Source organism: Heliangelus exortis, chromosome 1 (genome assembly GCF_036169615.1).
Source record: "Heliangelus exortis chromosome 1, bHelExo1.hap1, whole genome shotgun sequence".
Taxonomy (NCBI): Eukaryota; Metazoa; Chordata; class Aves; order Apodiformes; family Trochilidae; genus Heliangelus; species Heliangelus exortis.
Window position 1 is genome coordinate 15,186,638 of NC_092422.1, and position 24,881 is coordinate 15,211,518.

General features: G+C 37.1%; 1 protein-coding gene across 5 annotated transcripts in view; it reads left to right on the plus strand.

The window, feature by feature from the left end:
• Positions 1 to 24,881, plus strand: part of GRIA4 (glutamate ionotropic receptor AMPA type subunit 4) — a 217,477-nt gene that overhangs the window by 113,630 nt on the left and 78,966 nt on the right. For all 5 annotated transcript variants that reach the window (XM_071734643.1, XM_071734636.1, XM_071734652.1 and 2 more), the window contains one exon: positions 11,717 to 11,901. In XM_071734643.1, the coding sequence (XP_071590744.1) occupies positions 11,717 to 11,901 (185 nt within the window). The remainder of the gene's footprint in view (positions 1 to 11,716; positions 11,902 to 24,881) is intronic.

Here is a 24,881-nt window from a genome sequence, read left to right on the forward strand (position 1 = left end):
CACGAGCATCTTGCAGATTCACACACTCCTTCCAACTGCAGCAAGGTCTACGAGCAGCTTCTTCCAAAGCTGTTTGGTGTAAACCTCCTGCAGTGTGCAAATATTGATACTGTGCCCATGTACCATCTCCAGTGTTAAGAGCTCAGCAGGGAAATTCCTCCTGGTGCTTATGTCTCTGCAAGTTGTCTCTCATAAAACCATCTCTCAAGAGACAGAGGCTAATGTCCAGTTTCTGTAGTGGTGATGATTGCTTATTTGTAATTAATTAGTCTTTGATCAATTATTTTGAACTTGATTTAGCAGGTAGCTTTAGCAAGAGGAATGAGGTCACTCTGTCTCTGATACCTTGAACTGTGTGCATCCCAGCCTGGTGTCACAGCCCAAAGCTGTTGTGTGAGTGTTCCTTCAGTGTGCCAATAGACAAAACTTCAGTGCATTTCCAGAATTATTCACAGCTTTACAGCTGTTATCCAGTGTCCTGAAGATGCTTAAGGATCATCAGCAACAGAGCTGGGTGTGGTGTCTGTTCCCTTCCACTCTGCTTCTAGAGAAAATCCCCTCAAGTATTAATTGTGGCCCACTGACCTTTTTGGAACAACATTTCAGCCCTTGGGTTGAAAAGGCTGGACATCACTGCATTAAACAGACTGGAAAATTCAAATCTACATTGTATCTCTTGAGGAAAATAAGACAGTTGAGGTAACTTATAGTGTTTAAGGTATTCTAATATAAAATAATATCAGTCACATGAAAAAGGGCAGTGGAAACATAAACTAAAATATAAAAAAGTATTAGTGGGAAGCAGTTTTTTCATCGTAGTTTTTGAGCACTGATCATAGAGTTGTTCCAGGCACTGGTTTGTAAGAAAATCCAAGATAAGTTAAATGATATTGTATAGTTAAATGGATTATCTTCTCCTGCAGCTTTTTCAAAAATAGATTTTTAGTTTCCAAGTACAGAAATGGGAACCTCAAAAAAATTGGTTGAAGTGGGATTTTTCTGGCTTTACACTAGCAGAACTGAAATCATACCATATTTACTATTTTATTTTCATTTTAAGTTACAATGTAAAATGCCAAACACACGTTCTAGGACATCTAAAATATTTTATAATTATTGAGCAGTTACTGGGGTTTTACTTGTCACTCATGTCAGATGAAAAAAGCCTTCTGTAGCATTTTTATTTTTGACCTCTCTAAGGTTTTTTAAGTTTTTTCAGTCAGTTCCCTCCTGTTCTGCAGGTGTTTTTTTGGTTGTTGTTGTTTTTTGTATTCTTTATATACTACTCAGGCACTGTATGAAGACTGCAGAAAATTTACTTCCTCTCTGAGATAGACTTTGCACCGTGCTGCAGAGTAATTTTCTCTATCTTTCTGTCTTTGTAAATATTTTAGCATTATTTATGGGATTTGGATCTGTTCCAGATGGAGAGATAAAAACTAAATCACCCAGGACACTCTCTCCTAATGATCATAACAAAATGGACTCGGGGACATCCAATGACACATTCATAGTCCTGTGCTTTTTTAAGAAGGGGAGAGGGTATCTTGCTACCACAGCTCTCCTGTGTAACACTTACACAGACAGCAAATTGTGCCTTTTGTTTCTATTCATGGAGATGCCCTAAATAGAATAATATTTAAGAAATGTCCGTTTTTATTAGACGCTGTTTCCACTTTTTTGCAACCTATGTAATTTTTTAGTCTAGCCAGTCTTATGCAGAAAAACTCACTCCTTTTTATTAAGACTTGGGCTGTCACCAGAGTGCATTTTTCTGTGAGTAAGCAGCTGTTCAGGAGAAGAATGATACCCAGCTCCAAAATGAACAAATTTCTTAAGATGATTTGCTGTCAAAATGGCCAATGCAAGTGCCATTGTATAATGAAACGTTACAGGCACTTAACTTTTATGGAGCAGTTATTGACTGGTCACTGTGTTCAGCTTCAGACATTAATGTCAAGGTCAGTTAAAACTAACCAAAGTCCAGATCAACATATATTTAATATGAGAAACCTGCCAGGATTTTATCACAGTTTTCTATCCTGGCCTGTTTTCAGACAGGCCAATCACAGCTTTTAATGTCTGTATTCTTTTAGCTGTTATCTTTTCATTATACCTTGCCCATTTCCATGTTTTTCACTAAATGTCAGTTTCTACAGCTGAAATATAATTTGAATTGTTAAATATATTCATTCTACCAGGGCTTTGAACACGGGTTTATGATTACTTCTTGGAATATAACTTGCCTCAGTGGGACATAATAAATTAGTCTAATCATATGGTGAGTACTTACTTCATCCTGTGTTTGTTCCTGCTAGGAACTGAAATTGTCTCTGTAATTGTATGCAAATCCCTTCACCAGAATAATCAAAGGAAACCTATGCCCATCCTCCACAAGAGAAGCATAAAAGTAACCTAACTTTTAATTCTACTTAAATGAAAAGCTGTATCTTAATATGTAAAACGCAGATAAAAATATAGAGCTTGAATCAAAAGTTATGTGAGCAGCAAACAGAGACTTTGCTAATATTGCAGGCTCCTTTTAGTCCTGCTTTTTAACATATGAGCAGTACTCTTTTAATAATGTTCATGGCATTGAACCTTAGAAATAATTATTAGGATTTTTTATTCTAAACATGGGGGGATTTCTTCTCCCCTGAAAATGCGTGTGATAGGTGATAAGCTTTAATTGATTGCCTTCAGAGGGTGCCTGTTTCTCTCCCCTGCCTGCAGAAGGAGAGTGGAGTAACTCAGATTTGGGCACTGAACTTTCAGTTGAGATAAATTATCCTTTGAATCTCTTACTCCAAGGCATTTTTATATATTGGCCTCATATCATTCTGATTTATGACTTTGAACTCTGACAAATATTTTAGCATTATTTTTTTTAATGAGGACACCAAGAAGACATTTAATCATGTAGGACCATGTCCATGATATGAAGATCATGTAATTCTAGCCTTCCTCTTCCCTGTTTCTTTCTTCAAGTATCTAGACGTTACATTATGTGTCTTGCACATAGCATCACTGGAAAAGATCAGTTCTGGATTTCTGATACTCTGAGAAGTGTTTGTGAAGACACTCAAATGAGCTGAGCTTATTAATTAAGTGCCTTTTGCCCACCAGTTATTTTCAGAGGAGGAGTAAAAAGAGGGTAGAGGGAGCTGAAACAATCTCTGTTTTATTGTTTGTCTCCCTTTAAAATTCTGTAACTTATTTGCATGTGGGTTTGCACAGATTTGAATAAAATATTTAAATATATACACATACTTAAGCTTGTAATGTATTGGAGCGTTTAGAAGAAATTACTAAAATGTTTTCTCATGTATTTTTTTTCCCTTATATGATTTTATTATTAAAAAACTCAGATTCTAAGCCTTTTTTTCAGGTTTTAGTTGTGAGTGATACTTGCAGTCTCTCAGAGGAAGTGCCTGGGCATTGCAAGATAATTCAGTGTCATTACACTTCAATAAATACCAATATATGAAATCTTCTGATGCACCAGTATAAGAAGAAAGAATCATATCTTAATTCTGGTCTATGTCAAAAGAGAAATGAGTTAGTTTAAGGAACTGGAAAAAAACTGGAAGCTGTTGGGAAGCTAGCAATTTCTGGGAAATAGCTTTGCATCAATTAAGATATTGTGTAAGAAAGATAATTTATTAGTAACAACATTACTGTCTATAGGTTTTAGTTAACTGAGGAATTTTATCTTTAAGTCCTGGCACTAGAGAAGAAAAGTTTAAGCTATAATGTTTAAAATCAAGGAATATTTATGACTAAGCCAGCTTTTTTGTTAAATTAAAAGCTTATAAGAAGAACAAAGAAGAAAAGTAAATTAAATATTTGAAGATACTTCTTTTTTTTTTTTACAAAATAAATTAACTTTTTCCTATTTTCTCTCCTTTTTCTGAAATATTGATATGCAATATTCCTGATGGTATACCCAAGATTACATCTCAGATAACTGGATATTCAGAGACACTATGTACATTCTGAAGTTACTTTAAAATGCTGGTCTGACAGAGAGCATGCCTAGCACCTGCTTTGTTTTGTTTTTTTTTTCTCTTTTCCACTCGTTGGCTTAATTGCTGCATTGTTAAGCTAATAATTTTTGAGTTTTTTTCTGATAGCTAATTTTGCTAATAATGTGGCTTCAGTACTGCTTTTAAGTTTCAGAGAAGTTGTTGGACTTTTCAGCTGAGGCAGTTCTAGCTGAATCCTTTGTTACAGCTACATAATAGACAAACAAAAGCAAAGAAAATACAGACTGCCAATAAGACATGTAAATGTTTTGGGGGGCAATAAAAAAGTATGTAATAATTGCAAGTGTGCTTGGATGTACTACACATTCTCTACACATTCTTGTCATAAGAAAGGTTACTGGACTTTGACATTCATTTGAAGGCATTTAGTGAAGTGGGAAGGGTAATGGCATCTGATAAAGCATGAGCAAAGCTATCAGACTATCTTTAGAATCAGGGTTTTTCTTCAGCCCCTCTCAAGTTTCCATTCATCTTTATCACTTGGCATTTTAATGAAATATCATTACAGTGCATTTCATGTGGAGGCTGCAGACTCTGAAATGCAAAGAAGAGGCAAAAATCTTGCTGCAGATTGGGTGTAGCATAATTGGGACCTGACATAGCCTGAATCTTTGATCATTAATTCCCATTGTGGAGTAAGCCAAACCTCTTCCCATATGCTCACTGAAAGCATGTCATCTGCAAGTCGTTGTTCTATTTACATCTCTTTTTTCCAAATAAATAAATAAATAGAAAGCCATGGTGGCCATAAACTGGCAGCATTTGCTTGTAGCTTTGTAACTTCCTCAAGGTAAAAAGATTATCAGATACTGCATATGGTGTTGCACAGGTACCAGTTTCTGCAGGATTAAAGGACAGAAGGGCAGAGTCTGACCATGAACCACTTCTAGAGCTTCTTTGGGAGGTGTCTCACAACACTGAGAAAATATTCAAGGTCTTTGATCTCAGGTGCATGAGAAACTTAAACCCAAAACATAAAGTTAAATTCCCTTAACCTCAAATATTCTGAAATCTTTGAAGAAAAACAGCAACAGAGGAGATGGCAAATGTGGGTTCATCGTTACCTCATTTTTGTTACAGACCATCTGTAATAAAATTTGGGTCAGAATTTTTAGTAAGGCCTGTAGCAGAAGACTTTTACAAGGGCATGTAGCTATAGGATGAGGGGTAGTGGTTTCAGTCTGGAAAAGGATAAATTTAGGTTAGACATTAGGAAGAAAATCTTCACCATGAGGGTGGTGAGACACTGGAACAGGTTGCCCAGGGAAGTTGTGGATGCCCCCATCCCTGGAAGTGTTCAAGGCCAGGTTGGATGGGGCCTTGAGTGGAAGGTGTCCTTGCCCATGTAGTGAGGTTGAAACTTGATAATCTTTAAGGTCCCTTCCAACCCAAATCATTCTATGATTCTATGAGAAGACAATGGGTAATGGTTTTAAATTACAAAATGGAGTAGATTTAGACTAGATAGAAATAATCATTCTGTGATTCTATGAATAAAGTTTTTGTGATGAGGATGGTGAAAGATTGTACCAGGTTGCCCAGAAAGGTGGGGGAAACATTCAGGATCAGTTTGGATCTCTGAGAAACATGATCTAGTTGGAGATGTTAGAAAATCAGATGACCTTCAAAGATCCCAACCAAACTGTGATTCTGCAGAAATTATCCTGGTTATTGATAATATGGGTGACATAATTTACAACCTACATCACAACAAATATATTTGAAAGTATATAAAATTTGGAAAGCTAATTGAAACTCAAACTGGATTTTTCAGGAACAAAGAGAGAAAGTAAATTTCCTTCTGTTACAAAGTAACAGGATTTGGACACACAGATCAAAAATAGGCATCTCATTCTCTTAGGGTTTTTCACACAGTTTGTGTGAAGTTTTGCTAAGTGAGCTAAGGAATTTTTTTCTTTATGATTTTTCTAGAAGATATATAGAACATTGGCCATGTATTTTAACTCAGAAAGAAGTATATGAAGTTCACTGTCAAATAAGGAGGTATGATCCATTCTGCTTGTATTTTTTTCCAGTATCTTTGTTAGTGACTTGAGGAAATATAGAGTACATTTGTTAAACTCCTGGAACATAAAAAAATTGAAAGGACTGTGTGTACTTTGGAGCACATTTTTAAAATACATCACATTTTCACCAGTGCATTTCAGGAAAGAATTTATCAGTTGCAACATATCCAGAAGAAAGCAAGGAAAATTGTCAGAATCTAGACTAAAACATATTCCACAAGGAAGACCTGAGAGAATACTGTTTCAGCAAGAGAAGTACAGACAGAAAATAACTGAAACAGCTGTCTTTAGTTATATAAAGGATTGCTTTAAAGAAGGAGGGAACAAACTGTTCTGCAGGTCTAATAGAGAGAATGAGAATGAATGGCTTTGCACTGTGACAGGGGAGATTTAGGTAAGACTTTAGGAAACATCTCATATGTAAAAGAATAATTAAGCAATAAATATATTACTTAGGAAGCTGCGGAATCCTCATAAGAGATTTTTAAGAAAAATATCTGTTTATAATGATTATCATATAATTTTTCTTGGATGACAGAGGGATAGAGAGGAAGTGTTGGAATTATTTATTCACCTCACTGTCTTATTTTCCAGTGTATGTGTCTTTTCTCTGAATTAGACCCCTAAATGACTCAGGGTATACCTGTAGTTTCACTCTCATGTCTAAATTGAATATTTTGAATGTACTTTTTGATGAATGTTCTGGCTTCAACTCAAAATCAGTCATGCAAATGAATTACCATATATGATAGACTTTATAAATCTTACTGGTTGTCTTTAAGTTCTGGAAGCTATATACTGACCAAACAATTAAAACAAAACCATATGTTAATAAAAAGGTATTGATCATAACGAGGAAAGCTAAAATATGCTTGAATTTTGTGTATTTGTAGTTATTGGTTGAATGTACAACCAAGCATCCTTCACAGTGTCGATTTCTTGTATGGTGTTCATCACTGTGCTGTCTGAATTCATCTCTCCAAGATTTAGCTAGATAAATGGTAAATATTTTCGCTAAACCTCATGTCTAGACTCCTCCAGTATTCATTGGAGAAAAATAAAAGCACTCCTGAGATAGATATCTTAGACAAAAAAATGCTTTTTTATGGGATATATGTTGCTCCTTTGAAAGCATGGATGATTAACTCAGACAACTGCTTTAGAGACATCTAGAGTTAAGTGACATGAATCCAATCCTGAATGTCAAAAATATTGGCTTATCCATACCAAATGATTTGATCATTTACTCTTCACTTCTACTGTGAGTTGGATTTATAAAAAATTTATTTCTTCTACTGATCCTAACATAAATTCCAACAGATGGAAGTAGCTTTCATAAAATAGCTCCAGCATTTCAGTGTCTGTGAGTGTTGGGATCATAGCTAATCTTGGGCTAATCTGGCTACTTTGCTCTCTGTGCCCTGGCAAGACCATCAGGAATGATTGCTTGCACTTAGAGGGGCAGGGGAAATGGTTTCCCAGAATGAAAAGTCTGCTGCAAGAGGAAAGTTATTGAAATTTAATTATAAAACTGTAACTGATCACTGAAATATTTGTGTGAAAGTGAGCAAGCAAGCCAGAAGAAAAAGAAAAGAAAGAAAAAAAACCCACAAAAAACAACAAAAACAAGCCAAAAAAAAAAAAAAAAAAAAAAAAAAAAAAAAAAAAAAAAAAAAAAAGGAAACAAGCCAAACCAAGTGCATTCCAGTAGAAAAATTAAGTCAAGAAAATGCTCCTCTTATCTCCTTAGTTTATTCTGAACACACAGAAGAGATTTAGGTACCAGATTTTACTTTTCATTTAAATGGAAATAAATTCAATTAAGTCACCGAGTCCTGAAACAAAACTGAACAGGGGAAAGCACAGTAGAAGGCAAAAAAACCCCAGAAAGGCCACGGAGCTTCTAATATCCAAAAGATCACTCATGATTTCAGCTACCAAGGTGAAGGGTGGTTGTGTCTAGGTTCCAATTATAGAAATGTTGTAGTGTCTAGGAAGAATCCTGGTCTCCCAAACTCCTGCACTTACAATGTGATCTTAAATACCAACATTTAAAAGTGTTTTACATGCTTTTGTCTCTAGAAGATATGTAAGTCTCCCTGAAGATGTACTAATCTCTCTTTAAACAGATATAAGACCAGGTGCAAATCTGTCATTGTTTTTGTTTGACTGATGCATTTTACAATGGAAATGTAGGACTGTAGAATGAGGGAAGCAGGGTTAAAAAAAATCTGAGATTTCCTTTGTAAGATACTTAGCTGTAGGATCAGTTAAAATTCGTAGATTTTTTGCATTAGGCATCTCCAGCTCTTATTTTACAGGGGAAAAAAATAGAGTAACTTCATTTTCATGTTTCTTGTTTGGGGTTTTTTTTCCAACATTATGACTGCATGGGTTTGGGTTTTTAAATTAAAAATTAACAGCTCGTTAGATCCACACATTTGCACCTGACAAGAGAACAGAAAAGCAAGAACAGAAGGGATCAATAAAAAAAAAAAGTCTTTGCAGATTTTCCCTATCTCTGGTTTGGTTCCAGTATATTGAGGTAGAATTGCTATTAAGCAGTTGTCAATAGCACGTACATTTGAGCAATGACACAAAAAGCAGTTGACAGGTTTCTCATCCCAGGTCATTTAAGGATAATTCCCCACAATTGTGGATCCATGAAGAGGAAAAGGAAGCCATTTTTGCATATGGCATCCTTGCATTTGAAAGGACTTCATCTGTGCTTCCAGGCAGTTGTATTTGTATTTTATTGTATTCATGGATTTGGTAATTAAACAAACAAACAAACAAACAAAAAACCCACAGAAACAAACAAACAGAATCAAAACATATCCAGAAAGAACCAGAAGTTTGCTGATACAGACCTCCAGGCCAGGCTTCAGCAAGATCTGTTTGGGCACAATAATTTGTATGTATTTTCTGGTAAATTACTTATCTGCATTTCAATTAGTTAATGAATAAGGTTTACTACATACACTTTTGAGAAATTATCTTATTATTATTTATTGATGGAATACATAATACATTTTTAAATAATGTTGTTTTGAAAAACATTGATTGTGTAGCTCGGCTGCTGTGAGTTAGTTTGTTTTTTTTTTAATTTTGCTTTAGAGCAACATACATTATTGCACAATACATGGAATGGAATTTATTCCAGAAAATGAGTCATTCATCTGTCTGTAGCATAACTGAGGATAAACAACAAAAAAACAGAAAATAAAGGCTTTTTAGACAACAGCTGTAAAATTCACAGCACCATAGAATCATTAAATGGTTTGGGTTGGAAAGGACCTTAAAGATCATGTAGTTCCAGCCCCCCTGCATGGGCAGGGACACCTCCCACTGTTCCAGGTTGCCATCCAGGTCGCATCCAACCTGGCCTTGAACACTTCCAGGGAGGGGGCATCCACAGCTTCCCTGGGCAATCTGTGCCAGTGTCTCACCATCCTCACAGTGAAGAATTTCTTCCTAATATTGAATCTCAATGACTCTCTTTCAGCTTTCAACTGCTACCACTCATCCTATCCCTCATGTCTGCTGTCTTTAACTGGGCAAACGTTTCTGAAGTTTAAGAATTTTGTCTAAATAGAGATGCTGCTTTATGTTTCTGAGAACTACCCCGGGTTAATATCAGGTCTTTTCCCTTATAAAAATGTTTACAGCACTACATACAACTGAATTTTTTTCTCTTTCTAGCTGTAGCCAATTATCTTGGACAAATTAGCATTCTCCTCAGCATGTCCAATTTTTATGCTGAGCCTATGAATGCATTTATTCATGCTGTGTAAACTCCAATCTTGTTGGTCTGCTACATTAAAAATTGTTCCTGCACACTGAATAGATGACTGTGCCACTGATTATTTGCACAGGGATTCTGAACTCTTCTGTCAGAGAAGTTGCACCATATCCAGCTACTACCATGTAGTAGATGGATTACTCTGTATGTTAAACACGCTGACATGAACACCCAAGTCTGAGTGCCAGCTACTGAGAGTAATCTAGAGAAGCTTCAAATGCCTAAATGAAGGCAGCTGCTAATGAAATGTGACAAGTCAAACCTTGATCCAAGGCAGAAGAAAAGCTTTTGTATGTTTTTTTCTGATATTTGTCGTGCTTTATGCTGGGATAAAATCCTGGTTTGATCAAAACACGTCTTAGTAAAGTTGTCCAAGCAAAATACAAAAGGAATGAGGGGATGTCAATTGGTATCTCAAACACCATTCATCCTGAATCAAAGAAAATGTTAATTTGTGTCAGGAAGCTGAATTAAGTAAATGTTGACTGCCTTTATATCAAAGTTGAAGTCAAAGTTACAGTGTAAATGAAACAGGAACCCTTCTAACACTGGAGTAGTTTTAATGTATGTCTATATATGGAAATGAATAGGAAATGAAGCAAGAAATACAATGTTTGGGAAAGAATCTCATCATGATTTGCTGAGATAATTACAGGCAAAAAGGAGATTGAATATAGCAACAGGAAAAGCAGAGTAATTATGCAGCAATTAAGAGGAAAGCTGTGTCGTTCTTTGAAAAAAAAACCAAACCAAAAAACAGTCATTGGGTTAAAAATATATGCTGAGTACAGAAATGTTTTATACTCAGTACCTCAAGTATTTGAATTCATTTCCTAATATAAAATAGTTCCATAAAATAAGTCTCATTTATATGGTAAAATATATTGTGTATTTTATGCATTCATTATAAATGTTTGTATTTTTATATTAGATATGCCATCTGAATTGGAGAAAAAACTTAAAATGTTTCTTCCAAAGTGCAGGTACATAGTATCACAGTGCAAAGATACAGGTTTAAGATTAGTATTTCAAGGACTGCAAATGTCATAAGAGCCAATAGAAAAAATAGCTAGTCCTAAATTTGCAAGAGAATTAGTTTCTTGAGTCCTAAAATCTTCATATTCCTTTAAAAACTATTGTATACTTTTATTTTATCAGAGGCAATCAGATTTTTGTGGGTTTTTAGGTCTGCTGATAATTAACTAGTTAGCAAGAGCAGACTCAAACATATTTTTTCTGACGTGTAACCTATTCCTCTTGCAATCTCTGGGAATGCCTGATATAATTTTTGTTCACACATCTATACTAGTGTGTGTGTATATATATGCATAAAGAAATGAAAAAAAAAAAAAAAAATTCTTATTGAGAAGCATTAGAACCACTTGGATTAAATGTTGTCGAAAAAAAGCCCAAAACTCAACAATGAAAAAAATAAAGCATTTGAATGTCTAACATGCTGCTTGTGTAGTATACAAAAATTTCTGGTGAATGAGTAGGCTCAGATCCTTTCTTTGCTGTGTCACAAAATGTCTAGACATAGAAACCTGCACAAAACAAATCTGAGAAGCTCAGTATGCAACTGGAAGAGTTTGTGTGTCTAAATCGTAGGAAGACTATCCATAGCACTAAGAATCATTCCCAGGATTCTGATCAGAGCTGTAGTAATTCTCATCAGTTGCATCCTTTGCAGTCACCATGGCCGGCAGCACAGGTGGGGTTTCAGTCTCTTACTCTTTTCAATGCAGGAGCAAATGTTAAGAGACATAATATTGCTTAAGGGGAATTCATATTCAAAATATGCTATGATTGTGTTACTAGTGTATTGTATCCTTTTCTTTCAGGTTATTCAATACTTCAAGCTATTATGGAAAAAGCAGGACAAAATAGCTGGCAAGTCAGTGCCATCTGTGTGGAGAATTTTAATGACGCCAGCTACAGGCGGCTTTTAGAAGACCTGGACCGAAGGCAAGAAAAGAAATTTGTAATAGACTGTGAAATAGAGAGGCTGCAGAATCTTTTAGAACAGGTAATACCTGCTTTTAATGTCACTGTAATCACATTACTGAAACTCCGGGTGAGATGCCATTGGTCATTGTGTTTTGTTTATTTTCTCAATGGAAATGATACTGCTGGCTCTTTCTTTTTGTTTCTTTGTGGGCTTATACTTGTATGTCCATTCACCTGCAACATTTTATTTCTACAAAATTCTTGTACCAGCCAGCAGGTCACTGCAGTGAGCCCCCCCTTTTCCCACTCAGCAGGTCTGTGGGAGAAGGATGCCAGCAGTCAGGGCAGCTGCACATTTGACCCTGCATCTGAATACCTCAGTGCCTAATACATCTTGCATCAGAGTGCTGCTAAATTGCCAAGGTGCCCTCAATCCGTACTGTTATGGCAGTAAAAATCAGTTTTGTTTGAGAAGAAAAGACTTTATGAGTCCAGCATTAACTTTCTATTCACTGTATGGATTTCTAGCCATAAAGTGCTTTAAAATAACTATTACACGTATTTAAACGGATAGTTTTATTACTTTAAGAGTATTTATGAGCATGAAGACTAGTAGAATAAATGTGCTATTGAAATGGGGAGGAAATTCAGGTTCTTCCAAAAGTTATTCATGGAAAGCTGCTATTACATAAAGAAAATACTGGGCCAAACAGACTGGGTTGCACTGGGTAGTACCTGGTGTAGGTACCAGTGTATAAAGAGAAGATAAACCCCTGCTGCTCTGATATGGCAAATGTATTTCTATATAGTGGTTGCCACTCTTTCTCAAATGATGGTAACAATAAAGGAATACTTTGAAAGAAGCATTTTGTCAAATGACAGAAAGTAACTTAAATTAACTGTCTGCTTCTCGCATGATCCCACATATTCTGCTGGTGTGGTGCAAGCCCATGGTTCAGTTCCTGCTGCGGGAATTGCAGGGAGTGGATGCCATCTGCTGGCGGCAGATCCTCCGCTGCCGTGCTGCTGCTCTTTTGTAGTGCATTAAAGAATTTTGAAGATTTTGTTGCAAAAACGTTCCTGATACATCTGTCACTGGAGTCACAGAAATATGAAATGTCATTTGTGATACAGAAATGCATAAAACAGTACTCAGAAATATACACGTCAGTTTTGCTTTTACGGGCAGAAGATAAAGAGGGACGCTGAGAATTAATACTATGGCTGATTTAACAAGGGCTTTTTCTGTTACTGTTGCCAAGAGAAGAATAGATGATGCCATATTGCTATAGATACTAATTTGGCCATTTTTTTTTTCTGACTTCCATTATGTTTTAACACATGCTTTCTATAGCTTATGATGAAATCCTCCCCCAGTTCAGCCTGTGTTGTAGAAAAATAGAGCACACGTTTGAGGATCTTTTAAGATACATTTAGAAAAATAATTTTTCTCTCAGCTCTGTGTGTGCACAGGTGTATGTACCTGATTTCTTTTACACAGCATGCAAAAAAAAAATTAGACTGCATTACCATAAGTCTTGAAGTACACCCACCATCCTGCATAGGTGCATTTATTGAATATGCAGAGAGTTTCCAAAAAAAATGAAGTAATCCAGCACATGTTTAGATCTCATTGATCTCATGTATTTGCTTCCAGGAGGTGCTATTCATTCTCACTCCATCTTGGCACCTACATAGTAAGTTCCTTTTTAGGAAAATAACCTGTGCTCTTCATTCAGGTCATGCAGAAATGAATTGGCTATTGATTTTAATCTGATTAGGGTTTGACCTCCTCTGACTTCATATGGGTCTGGATTTTGAATGCTTAAATTAGGTACTTAATGCAGGCATGTTAAGACATAAAAATGCAGTCCCTGGCCTCAACAAACTGCATCAGATGTGGTGAGCTTGGCTGACATCTCGACAGGGCAAGCCCAAGAACTAATTGAGACTTCTTTCACAGGAAGAGTGGCAAGTAGGAGTTAACCCCTAACTGCAATGTGCCTGTATCTTAGCCAGCCATACAAGCACTTTTAGGAAATGATTCATCTGGCTAATGTTTCATTTTGGGTGAGATGAATTTTACCCAGGAAATGATCTTTTCAGTACTTTTGCTCGTAATTCATTCATAGTATTCACGCCTAAGTGTAAAGACTTTACCCTTAAATCTATGCTAGTGAAGGAAGATAAATTGTGTTTTAGTCATGTGGGGTTTTCTTTTATCAGTAGTGACTGCCCATATATGAAAGTACAAATATAGATATTGGCAGTTGACCTAATTAAATGGAATTCATCTGTATGAAAATTCTCTTCTTCCCCAACATGTTTGGAGAAACTCCCCATCTTTCCAAAAGAACCCTACTGTATAAACAGAAATACCATTATAGCCAGGCTAGACAAGGCATGCAAAAGAGCTGCAGCTTTATTCTCCATTTTGAAGGGTCTGGTCTTCCTAGACAAACTGATCTGTGAGTAGGACTGGGGTGCTCCAAAATGAAAGCACTTTGCCTTCAAGATCAAGTGCTGCTTAAAGATGGGCAGTCAGAAACAGTCTGAGACACAAAAACATTTAGCCTGCCAAAAATGGGATTGAAGCAAAAAAGACTCTGGCTCAATGTAGAAATGCAAAGTAACAGCCCTTTTAAAATATCAGCCAGTGACCTTTCCTTTTGCATGAAAGCTTTAATAACCTATACAAGAAAGGTAAGGTGGCTTCACACATGGACTAAAATTTGGCGTGCTCTATTCTGCATACACAGAGGAATTGATTAAGCTTCAGTGACTCTAATTAACTCAACTTCTTCCCTGCCTAGTTCTCCTGTAATTGAGAGCCTAAGTTGTGACTATACTGTAATACTTTGCAATGTACAAGTAATGTTCTGCAGAACATTTAGGAAAAGTAATTAAATCTCAGTAATGACACAGTAACTCAAAGTGCTTTGCTTTTAAATCTATGCTAATGAAGGGCAAGAAACTGGCTTGTGGGCTTCTGGGTTTCTTCTCAAGTGACTGGCCGTATGTATAGACATTCTCACTTCTCATATCTGTGGACCTCAAGCACTGAAGAATGGAGACTTTTTTGCTTTCTGAGTTTGAAAAATGAGCTCATGCACTGCTCTGCTACCCTTAACTGGTGCCCACTTATCTGCTGTGTTGTCTTCTGCTCACTGTCCTTTCCAGGCTGCCCAGATGAATATATCAGCACCTTGCTGTTTCCTCACTTCTTGTGCAACTTTAATCTTATCATTTTCTATTTCCTTTTGTCTCCCCTAGTTTTCTTAGTTCATTAGTTTTTCTCATTTATTTTCTCCTCTCTGTGTGCTTTGGTGTGTGTAGAAGCTGCCTCCACACTCCCTACCTGAGGCTTGTCTCCAGGGAAAATTCCAGTCCTGGAACCCAATGATGTATCTGAAATCTAGGCTCCCCCTGTGCACATCCCAGGATGTGTTTTTCTCATCCTATGATCTTTCTTTCAGGTTTTTTAGTTTTCTGTGGTGATACTGATGTTTTGGGCAAGAACTAAACCTGTACTTCTTTTAAGGGTGGAGTTTAGAGACATAAGAGTTTTATTTTTAGGTTTCCATTCTAGAAAGGGAGAGCAGGGCCATTATTCATTTCAGATGTGTTCAGCCTGCACACAAGAATTTATATCCAGGCGTGGATTGCCTGCTACTGCCTTAGCCTCAGAAGAGTTTTCAGACTTACCTCTCAAGGCTGTACCAAGACTTACAAGACTGTGATGGTTTTCTTAACAGTGCTGTGCTCCTCTTCTTTGGTCATGCTCACCCACACAAGACTATACAGTCTCCAGTAGTAACTGGTGATACTTGGGGTTGATTGGAAATGTTTTGCTTAATTTCTGTGTTAGTGCCAGTTGGTGTAGCTCATCTCAAAGCACAGCACTGGAACAACCCATCCATTTCTTCAGGGTCGCAGAGTTTTTGCTTTGATCCATCAATATGACAGAATTTTCAACCTATCTAAGTCAGTAAATCTCTACCTACTCTTGAGAATCTTCTGTAGCTTAGACAAATCAAGATAATTTTAGCTCTTTCTTATACTTTATTCTCAGGATGATGAAAGAATACCCAACCTTCCTAACATCATAGCAGCAATGCTGAGGAAAACCTTTTCGTTACCTGTGCCTAACATGCCCCCTTTGCATCCCTCTACCAGACTTGCAATCCCAGGCTCTGAAAGGCAGACCACATACATCAAGACTTTTCCCATAAGTGTTTTCTTTTCTTGCCCACATTAGGTGGTGCACATACCTTTGTGGAGAACAAGAATGACCCTTTTTAATTTACCACTGTAGACCTGGTGTATGACTAGGGGTGGTGTGGCTCTGGGCATACACTGCTCCCTCCCATGGCCTCTCAGGGCACCTCAGGTGCTTTAAACAGCTCCAAAGTCCCTGACATCCCCTTGAAATCAGCGGATGCAGTACTGGAGCATGACCAATGTTGCTGACCACCAGAAATAACCCCCAAACCAATATGTTTAAGTGATGTGCATGGGCAGCAAAAGCAGTAAAATGAAGATAGAAGGTGTCCGTGCCCATGGCAGGGTATTTGGATCAAGATGGTTTTTAAGTTTGCTTCCATCTCAAACCATTATCTCGTTCAGTGATTCTTTGAAGATCTAGTTCACCAGCATTCACCAGAACTTTCATAAAGTGCATTTCCATTTTGGAGAAAGCACATCTACCCTTAACAGTTACAGAAGACTTTATGCTTAAGAGAAGGTTTTCTAGAATGTCATAAGTTATTTCAATAGATCTTATGTATCTGATGAAAGTGTCTGATAAAGTGTCTTGCCAGTTTGATTTGGCTCTTTGTTTCATCAGCTGCAATAAAAATGCCACAGTTTCAGTCTAAAAAATAAACTATGATACTCTTCTCTTTGTATTGCGTAAATGAATAGAAACTGTTTCAAGCCCCCATTTGCCTACATGCGTGAAATGAGAATACTTTTCCATCTTACCAGGACAAGACAGAAAAAAAGGAGCTAAAACAAAGACACAGAAAGATGAAATGTCACCTCCACAGTTTTATATAACAGATACAGTTTATATAGCAGGATGCATTATCAGTGATTCATTTTCTTCCGTCAGGGACCGTTATGTCCTTGTTTATCAACATTCCTTTTTTTACAACACTTTCAGCAGGTGGTCTTTAAAAGCACAAAATATTCTGTTTGAATCAAAAGATGAAAGTCAGCAACAGAGATGGAAAAGTTCTCTGCTTGTGTCTCTTTTTTCTAAGCTGTGTTCCCGAAGTACTCCCCTGAATTTAATACAAAGAACTTTTTGCTTAAGATGAAATGACTACTTGGAACATGTTGTAATATGATTTCCATTTCTGACCAACTAATCCTCAAATACTGGCAGCAAACAACTACAGCATCTGAACAGTCCAGGGCAAAGTAATCATTTCCTGCATATAAAACAGCACATATCAGACCCATGTGTTAACCTCACTTTTCACTAGGAGTTTTCCTTCTTTTCTTACTCCTTCTTTTAATTTTATTTTTCTTCCTGCATTCTAAAATAGTGTATCTCTTTCAATTTCTGGCTTATTCACCAAAACACAGAAGTCCATTTAGCCTATGGATAAAGTATGTATGTACCAAAATTAGGAAATCATTCCTATAATCTTATTATGTATTTACTGAATTTCTATTTAAAATACAGAACTCATGTTTCAAAACAAGTACGCATACAAGAGAAGTGTATTTTTATTTATTACTGAGAAGCCCCAAACAAAGTTTATACCAGATATCTGTTTAAGCTGAATTTATGAAACCCTATGTTAGGCTTCCCAGTTTAACATTATTACTTTCTTATTTTAAATTTATTCCTCATATTATTTTATTCTCATAAACATTTATTCATTGTTTAATTTGTATCTATACAATCTGAAGCAATCCAGAAGCTGTGTATAGCAGAACGAAGTAGTGTGTAAAATTACTAAAACAGTAGAAAGTGAGGACTGATACCTCCTTGAGTGTTGTGGGCTTTTTTTTTTTCCTCTTAGACAACTACAACCACCATAAAAATCTTCTCCAAAAATACACCATGCAAGCAAGAAATAGCACTTACTATGGCTAATCAAGAAATGTGTTAAAGTTGACTGACTGGATATTACCCAGGTGCTGACCAGTAGCTGTCAAAGAGGAGATGTAGTGTCTGGGTGCTTCTTCTCCCTTTGGAGGCAAAAAATATGTGGATCTCTATTTTCCACCCAGCACACAGTATTATAAAGCCTGAACAGACTTCATGTCTCAGATGCCTTTGGTGTCTTAGATGTCTTAGTGTTTTAGAGGTGTTGTCTTCCTTTCAAATAGTTGAAATAGGTGAATGTGTTAAAAGTTTTTTTAATAGTAAATTGGTAGACCTACAGACAGCTTAGTAGCACAAATGTGATCTCCTTAGGAAAGAGGACTAAATCATAGAATTAAAGAATGGTTTGAGTTGGAAGGGACCTTAAAGATTATCTAGTTCCAACCCCCCTGCATGGGCAAAAAACCCCCCAAAATATAACACAAAAATATAAAAATATATAGGGAAACACACATATTTAGAGAAATGTCATTTTACTGCCTTTTAAGTTTTACTTGTATTTAGATAGCTGGAATAATTTATCTTTGGTAAATACATGTCATAGTTTTCTTTTGTTATTTCTCAATTTGCTGACTTTCATGCAAGAGTGAGGTGCAATAAAATGGTGAAATTGTGGTCAGATTTGAAAAATAACAGAAAAAATTTTTTTAAGATTTCAGTGAAAATAGGTTATTTGTTCAACCATTGTATTTGTTCTTTTTACTTCTTCAGACACTAATAACTCTTATTACTAGAGAAGCAGACTGTCATTTGTTCAACTATAGCTGATCTCACAGTCATTACTTGTAGTTTGTTTAGTGCTCTGAAATGTGTTCAGCTATACAATGAATTCAGTGCTCCAAATAGATTTTACAATTAAGCTGAAAAGTGGAATATAAGAACCATTTAGATAGTGATTGATAGTTTTGTTAACCGTAAATACTTTAGCCCTTTTATTTTGGCTTCTCATTTTTTTTTTTCTTTTTCCTGTTAATCTACGTCAAAAGGACATTTAAAATTAAATAAGGAAGCTTTCAAAAGCATGAAATGCTGTAGTGGGAAGTTAATAGTTATGGTCCAGTTATGGTTTTTCTGCCAGGATTCTCATTCTCTGCACCTATTAAGCAATGCAGAACAAAGAATGTGCCAGGAAATAAAAATGAAAATAATTTTAAAAAATAAAAAATTTAAAAAAAAATTGAAGTCTTAGAGCCCTGAGATTTGTTCCCAGATTTTGGACCCACTTTTGAAATCCAGACTGTGAACTAGTGACAGGAGCAACTCTATTCTACAAACAGAGCAATAAAATAATTATGGTGTAAGTCATCTTTGAAGGTCATCTGGATGCTCCCTGTGCTCAAGGCAGCAATCTTATATCAGGTTACTCATCCAGTCCAATTTTGAACACCCCCTCTTACACTGGGCAGCCCAGCACTGCTCTAGATGTGTCTCACAGGATTCCAGCAGAGGGGAAGGATCACCCTGAGATGCTGTCAGTGCAGCCCAGGAGCCTCTCGGCTGCCTTTGCCATGAGGGTACATGGCTGGCTCTTGGTAAACTCCTCTACTAGAACCCCAAGTATCTTTCTTACAAAGCTTTTTCCTGTCCACTGTCTCCCTAACCTGCCCTGCTGTGTTTGTGGAGTAAGGCTGAGGGGCCAAGAAACAAGACACATATTTGCATAGATGAACTTATTTGTTACTCATTACACTGTTTGCACCCCTATAGCCACGTTTTGTGTTAAAAAATCCCTTATGACTGGATGGACTGTGTATCAGCTTGTGTTCATTCTTGCAAAGCTATAATGTGCTTGCACCAGAAACAACAAGAAGGAACACTAGCATGATCACATCAACCCCTGTGCTACTTCAGGTGATGATATCCAAAAAAATCCTTCATCAAACCAGTCTACATCCTTCTCCAGTATTTTGGTTCCTCATTCTTTGGTACTAAATAGTCTGCTAGTTCCTCCTAGTTGTGGATAGTCCTCTTGGGCAGATTTTTGAGAGGAAGAAGGTTTAACTGAGTCTCTATAATGACCTTCATAAAGAGCTTGGCAAAGCAAACTGGAAAACACAAGCTAACTGTAATTGCATCTGCCTAGGACCTTTATGTTTACTTCTTTCTGAAAGAGCATATTACTACTCCTAATTTCTGTTTTCTCAAGCTTTTTCATATGCAATAACATTGGCGATGTTTGTTTCTAGAATTGTTCACACAGATGCATACATAAACACATGCATGCAAACATACACAGAAGTCTATTCAGCAAAAAAATGTTTCTCCTTTCTGCAAGAGTGGCAATGGCTTTCCTTTCCTTTTCCATCTGTAGCAGCTCCACCCCCTCCGACCCAGCTCCATCTGACAAAGTTCAAACCCCAGCACCCTGTGTGTTAATTGTCTTCCAAGGTGTTCACTGTGAGCATCATTGTCTTCTGAATTTTCTATACTGAATCAGTTTTGCTGTCAGAGATACCAGTCTGACTCCTGGCCTCCCAGACTGGATGATTCCAATCTTTTTTTCTTGCTCCCTGCCCTTCCTTGCCTGTAAGTACTAAACAGAATTCTTCCCAGTAGACTGGCACCTCTTTACTCAGCTCAGTCGGTGTTGTGTATCAGAAAGATCAAGCTTCATTGCTCATCCAGTGCTGTATTTGCCTTTAAACACAAAGGTAAAACATATTTAATGTTTATGTACACAGATGAATTGATACATAATAATAAAAATAATGTACTTTGTAATACTAAAAAATAAACACAAATGTAAAGCTGTGACATAACAAAGTATTAGTATCATTAATCTTATCTTGTAAAAATTACAGGCCAATAAACTCTGATTAATAAAAAATTAACAGTATGTTTCAACACCAATGAATGTAGCTGCACAATGTGTCTCTGATCATGTTCATAGCTGTCTAACCAACTCAGTTTTTCAATGTGTTGTTTGGCATTGCTGATTCTGACCTTCCCTGGCCTTAGAGACCCTTGAGATATGTAGCTGAAAAGTACCATCTATGTGCTGGCACTGAAAACTGAATCTCTCTCATGGTTAAAATAGAGCAGGCTGTCACAACAAGACTGATTATTATTATTAGCAGAATAATTAAAGTAAGTAAATTTGTAAATGGAGAACAGTACTGAAGCCGACATATTCCACTCCTTGACATGGCAGTGCTAAAACTGAAAAACTAGCATTTACTTTCTCTAAATTGATCAAGTATTAAAATTTGCTTTTTTAAAAAACTGCTTTTTTCTCATCTTAACTTCCAGTATTTCTACTCACTGTAGCTAGCAGCTGGCATTTTTGCAAATGCCATTCAGATTTTAAGCCAGATCACTGCCTTGGTTAGTTTCATAATATAATAACACTAAAACCAATAACAACAACATATTACTTTATTAAATGTCAGAAATTAGCCAGACACATGAAACACATGAATTAAAGATTATTAAATCAATAATTCCTCCATAATTTCTTCTCCTTCCCTGTTTTTTCATGAACACAGCAGTGCATTGGCACAAAGAATCACTACCACAACACAGAAAAGTATTGAGAGATCTCATTTCTTTTACATGTTCTTTAATTGTGTAACAAGGATTTCTTTATCTTGAGTCAGAAATGGCATGGAGTTGCCTCATCTCTCACAGTCTCAGTATTTTCTCTTTTTCATTTGCGGAACAAAAGGCTCACAAAGAACCACAGGAACAAATCATTAGCCAAAGAATTTGGTGTGTGCATGGAACACAGTAATTTGGGCCAGTAGCAGCATTGTTGGACTTACACTACCAAGGGCACAGTAGCAGCTCTCTGTGTATTTCTGAGAGAGTGGGTTTGGGAGATTCGTAAAGTGCCTTTTCCTCATCACTCCTTTTTCTCCATTTTTTTCCCCTAGAGGTCCACAGAGCTACTTCTAAGCAACACTGTAATTTTGATGCAAACTGATATCTCTTCTCCTTGAGGGAGCCAGCTGTTGGCACCACCACCAGTATCTTCCTCACCCCTCAGAGCCAGGAGGAGCACTCTGCATAGGCCCATTTACTGTGAAGCATTTGGGATTGTATACAATAATAAACCCACATTGCACCATAATAAAAACACATTTTGTCACTGCATCACACAACTGATGAGGTTTGGGGCTCAGAAATAGTTTTTTTAAGCTACTGGAAGAAGAAATAAGTGGTAGAAGACAAAGGATGAATGCCAATGGTTGGTGGTACTTGTGAAGTTTTACTCCCTTTCTCTTTCCCCTCACCTATGAGTCTGCATATCCCATTTACTTCTGAGTGAGTCTTCCCCAGGAACAGGTTTTGAATGCAAACAACTTTAGCAGCAGAAGAAAGCAACCATCCATGTTCAGCTGCCCTGCCCTGCCAGCTGGCCGTGGGAGTAGGGGCTGTGTGGGAAGCACCTTCCCCTCTGCTCAACACAGCAGTGCCAGCTCAGCACCCACCTGCCTTCACAAGAGAGGAAAACATGCCAGTTTGTTAAGGAACCACTTCTGTTTTCTTTGTTGCCTTCTTATCATCCTCTCTGGTGGCGTTAATAACCCACCCTTTCCCACAGCAGTGCCCTTTCATGAGAACTAGCTGTTAAAATTAAGGTTGTTTCTCAATTGCTTTTTTATGGCTTTGTAAAAGATTTATCCTTGCCTCAGATATTGTATAAAATCCCATTTCAGTTCTGGTTTATATCATCGCCATTTCTGCCACAACATTTCAGGTCAGGTGTCAATCTTCCATCTTTAACAAGTCTCCAGACTTTTTATATTGTGTTAGACAGACCTCATTTTATTGCAGGTATTCTTTTTCTTAAGGCAGCGGATTGTGACACAATAGCAAAGAGGAAAACCTTTGTTAAGGTCCCATTGGTAATGCACAGCTATCACCCTTTGAAGAGATTTAAATGAAAATAAGTCCTTTTCACTCCAGCTGTACTGACCTCCATCTTCTGGAAATCATAACGAGGACATTTCCTGCTACAGAAGTTAAGCATTCTTTTAAAATGAGTTGTATGTGATATCCATTTCATAGGAGTAGAGAACACAGGGTGACTTGGGGCCTGATTCTCTGTTCAGATGCTAATGTAATTCTGGAAATGTTTTTTTAAAAGTCAGTGAACTTGTCACTCCTGGAGAAAAGGAAAAAAAATAAAATCATCAAAGCAGACAATCATAGATCTTCTATTTGATAGTGGAGTGGTTTCTGAATTTCCTAGGCTAGGCTATTATTCACCTAAATGGAAAAAACATGTTGTGTGTTTAAAGTCATAAAGTTCAGAGTTGTGGCTAAAGCCTAAGTTTGATTCAGGTATCTCTGCCCCTGCTTTTACCACACTTCAAAGTCAGTTGAATAATTTTAATTACTTTTGATAACCAGTAGAATCACTGAAATCAGTATAAGGTATTTTCTTAATTGCAGTGTGGTAGATCTGTAACTAAAAATTCTCAAGTCATATTGTTCTTTTCAGTTTCTTATATGTAAATGCATTTGGTGATGTCAGTAGAGCTTAAGGCTCTTTTTTCCCCAAAGTTCGCTTTTCTGAGAATACTAACATACAGAAAAATATTTGGAAAAAATATTGTATCAGATTTTGAACAACTCTAATAGTCTGATGGCTTCAGTGTTTCACTGTCTTTGATTCTATCCTGTTACACCTACTGAAATTAAGTAGTCGCACAGAATCACAGAATGTCAGAGGATGAAAGGGATCCCTGAAGATCTTCTACTTCAACCCTCTTGCTAGAGCAGGATCACCTAGAGTGGATCACACAGGATCATGTCCTGATGGGCTTTTAATATCTTCAGAGATGGAGGCTCCACCAGCTCTCTGGGCAGCCTGTTCTTGTGCTCTGTTACGCTCACAGTAAAGAATTTTTTCCTTTTGTTTCAGTTGAACCTCCTGTGCTTCAATTTGTAAGCGTTTCCTCTTGTCCTCTCACTGAGAAGAGTCTGGTCCCATACTCCTGACACCTTTAAATATTTATAATCATTGATGAGATTCCCCCTCAGTCTTCTCTTTTCCAGTTTGAACAGACCCAGCTCTCAGCCTTTCTCATATGATCAGTGCTACAGCCCCTTCATCATCTTCATGGCTCTATGCTGGACTCTCTCCAGTAGTTCTTTGTCCTTCATGAACTGGGGAGCCCAGAACTGGTTGCAGTGTTCCAGATGGTGCCTTCCCAGGGCAGAATAGAGGGGGGGGAGAACCTCTCTCAAGGGAGGTTCACTAATAGTGTCACTGCTGGATACTACATGGAATGGCTCTTGTTCTTTTTCCTGTGCATGGCAATTTGGCATTTTCTAATTCATTCTTCTTCAGTGTTGATTATTTCTTCATTTTTACAAATAAGAGTGTAAAAAACTCCAACTCTAGCTTCTAGCCACCTTGTTCATTGAAGTAAAATATTCAGAACAATATACAGAAGCCAGTACAGCATCCTGCTTTCCTCTCCTCTCATCCTTCCCCAAAGAAGTCACTAATCAGTACACCACTGCCAACACCTTTTTACTAAAATTTTCCTGAGAAAGATGAGGTCACCTTAAACTCTCACACATCAGAAGTCAGGTGCAATGCCTATGTGCTGTGCTGAAGGGGATGTCAGAGTGGGAGTACAGAGCAAAAATAAAATTTTAAAAGGTACAAGTGAAGAACTACTACGTGAGGATGGAAGAATGGATCTGATCACGCTCACTCAGGATTTTGCCACTAGGACAGTTTTGAATTGAAGCATCCTGAAGCAAAGAAGAGGACAGTTACACATGCAGAGGGTCCTCCTGACCTACTGTATCAGCACTTTCAAGGTATATAGCTGTCTATGGGACTGGCAAAGCCCATATTTGATTCATTTTGTCTCAGGTTTTGCAGCTGGCCAGGTTAAGAGCCTAGCTAGACCACATTTTCCTTAGACAGAGCCACCATGGGTGCCTGTGGCAGCATCACCCTCTCCTTGGGTCCTTTC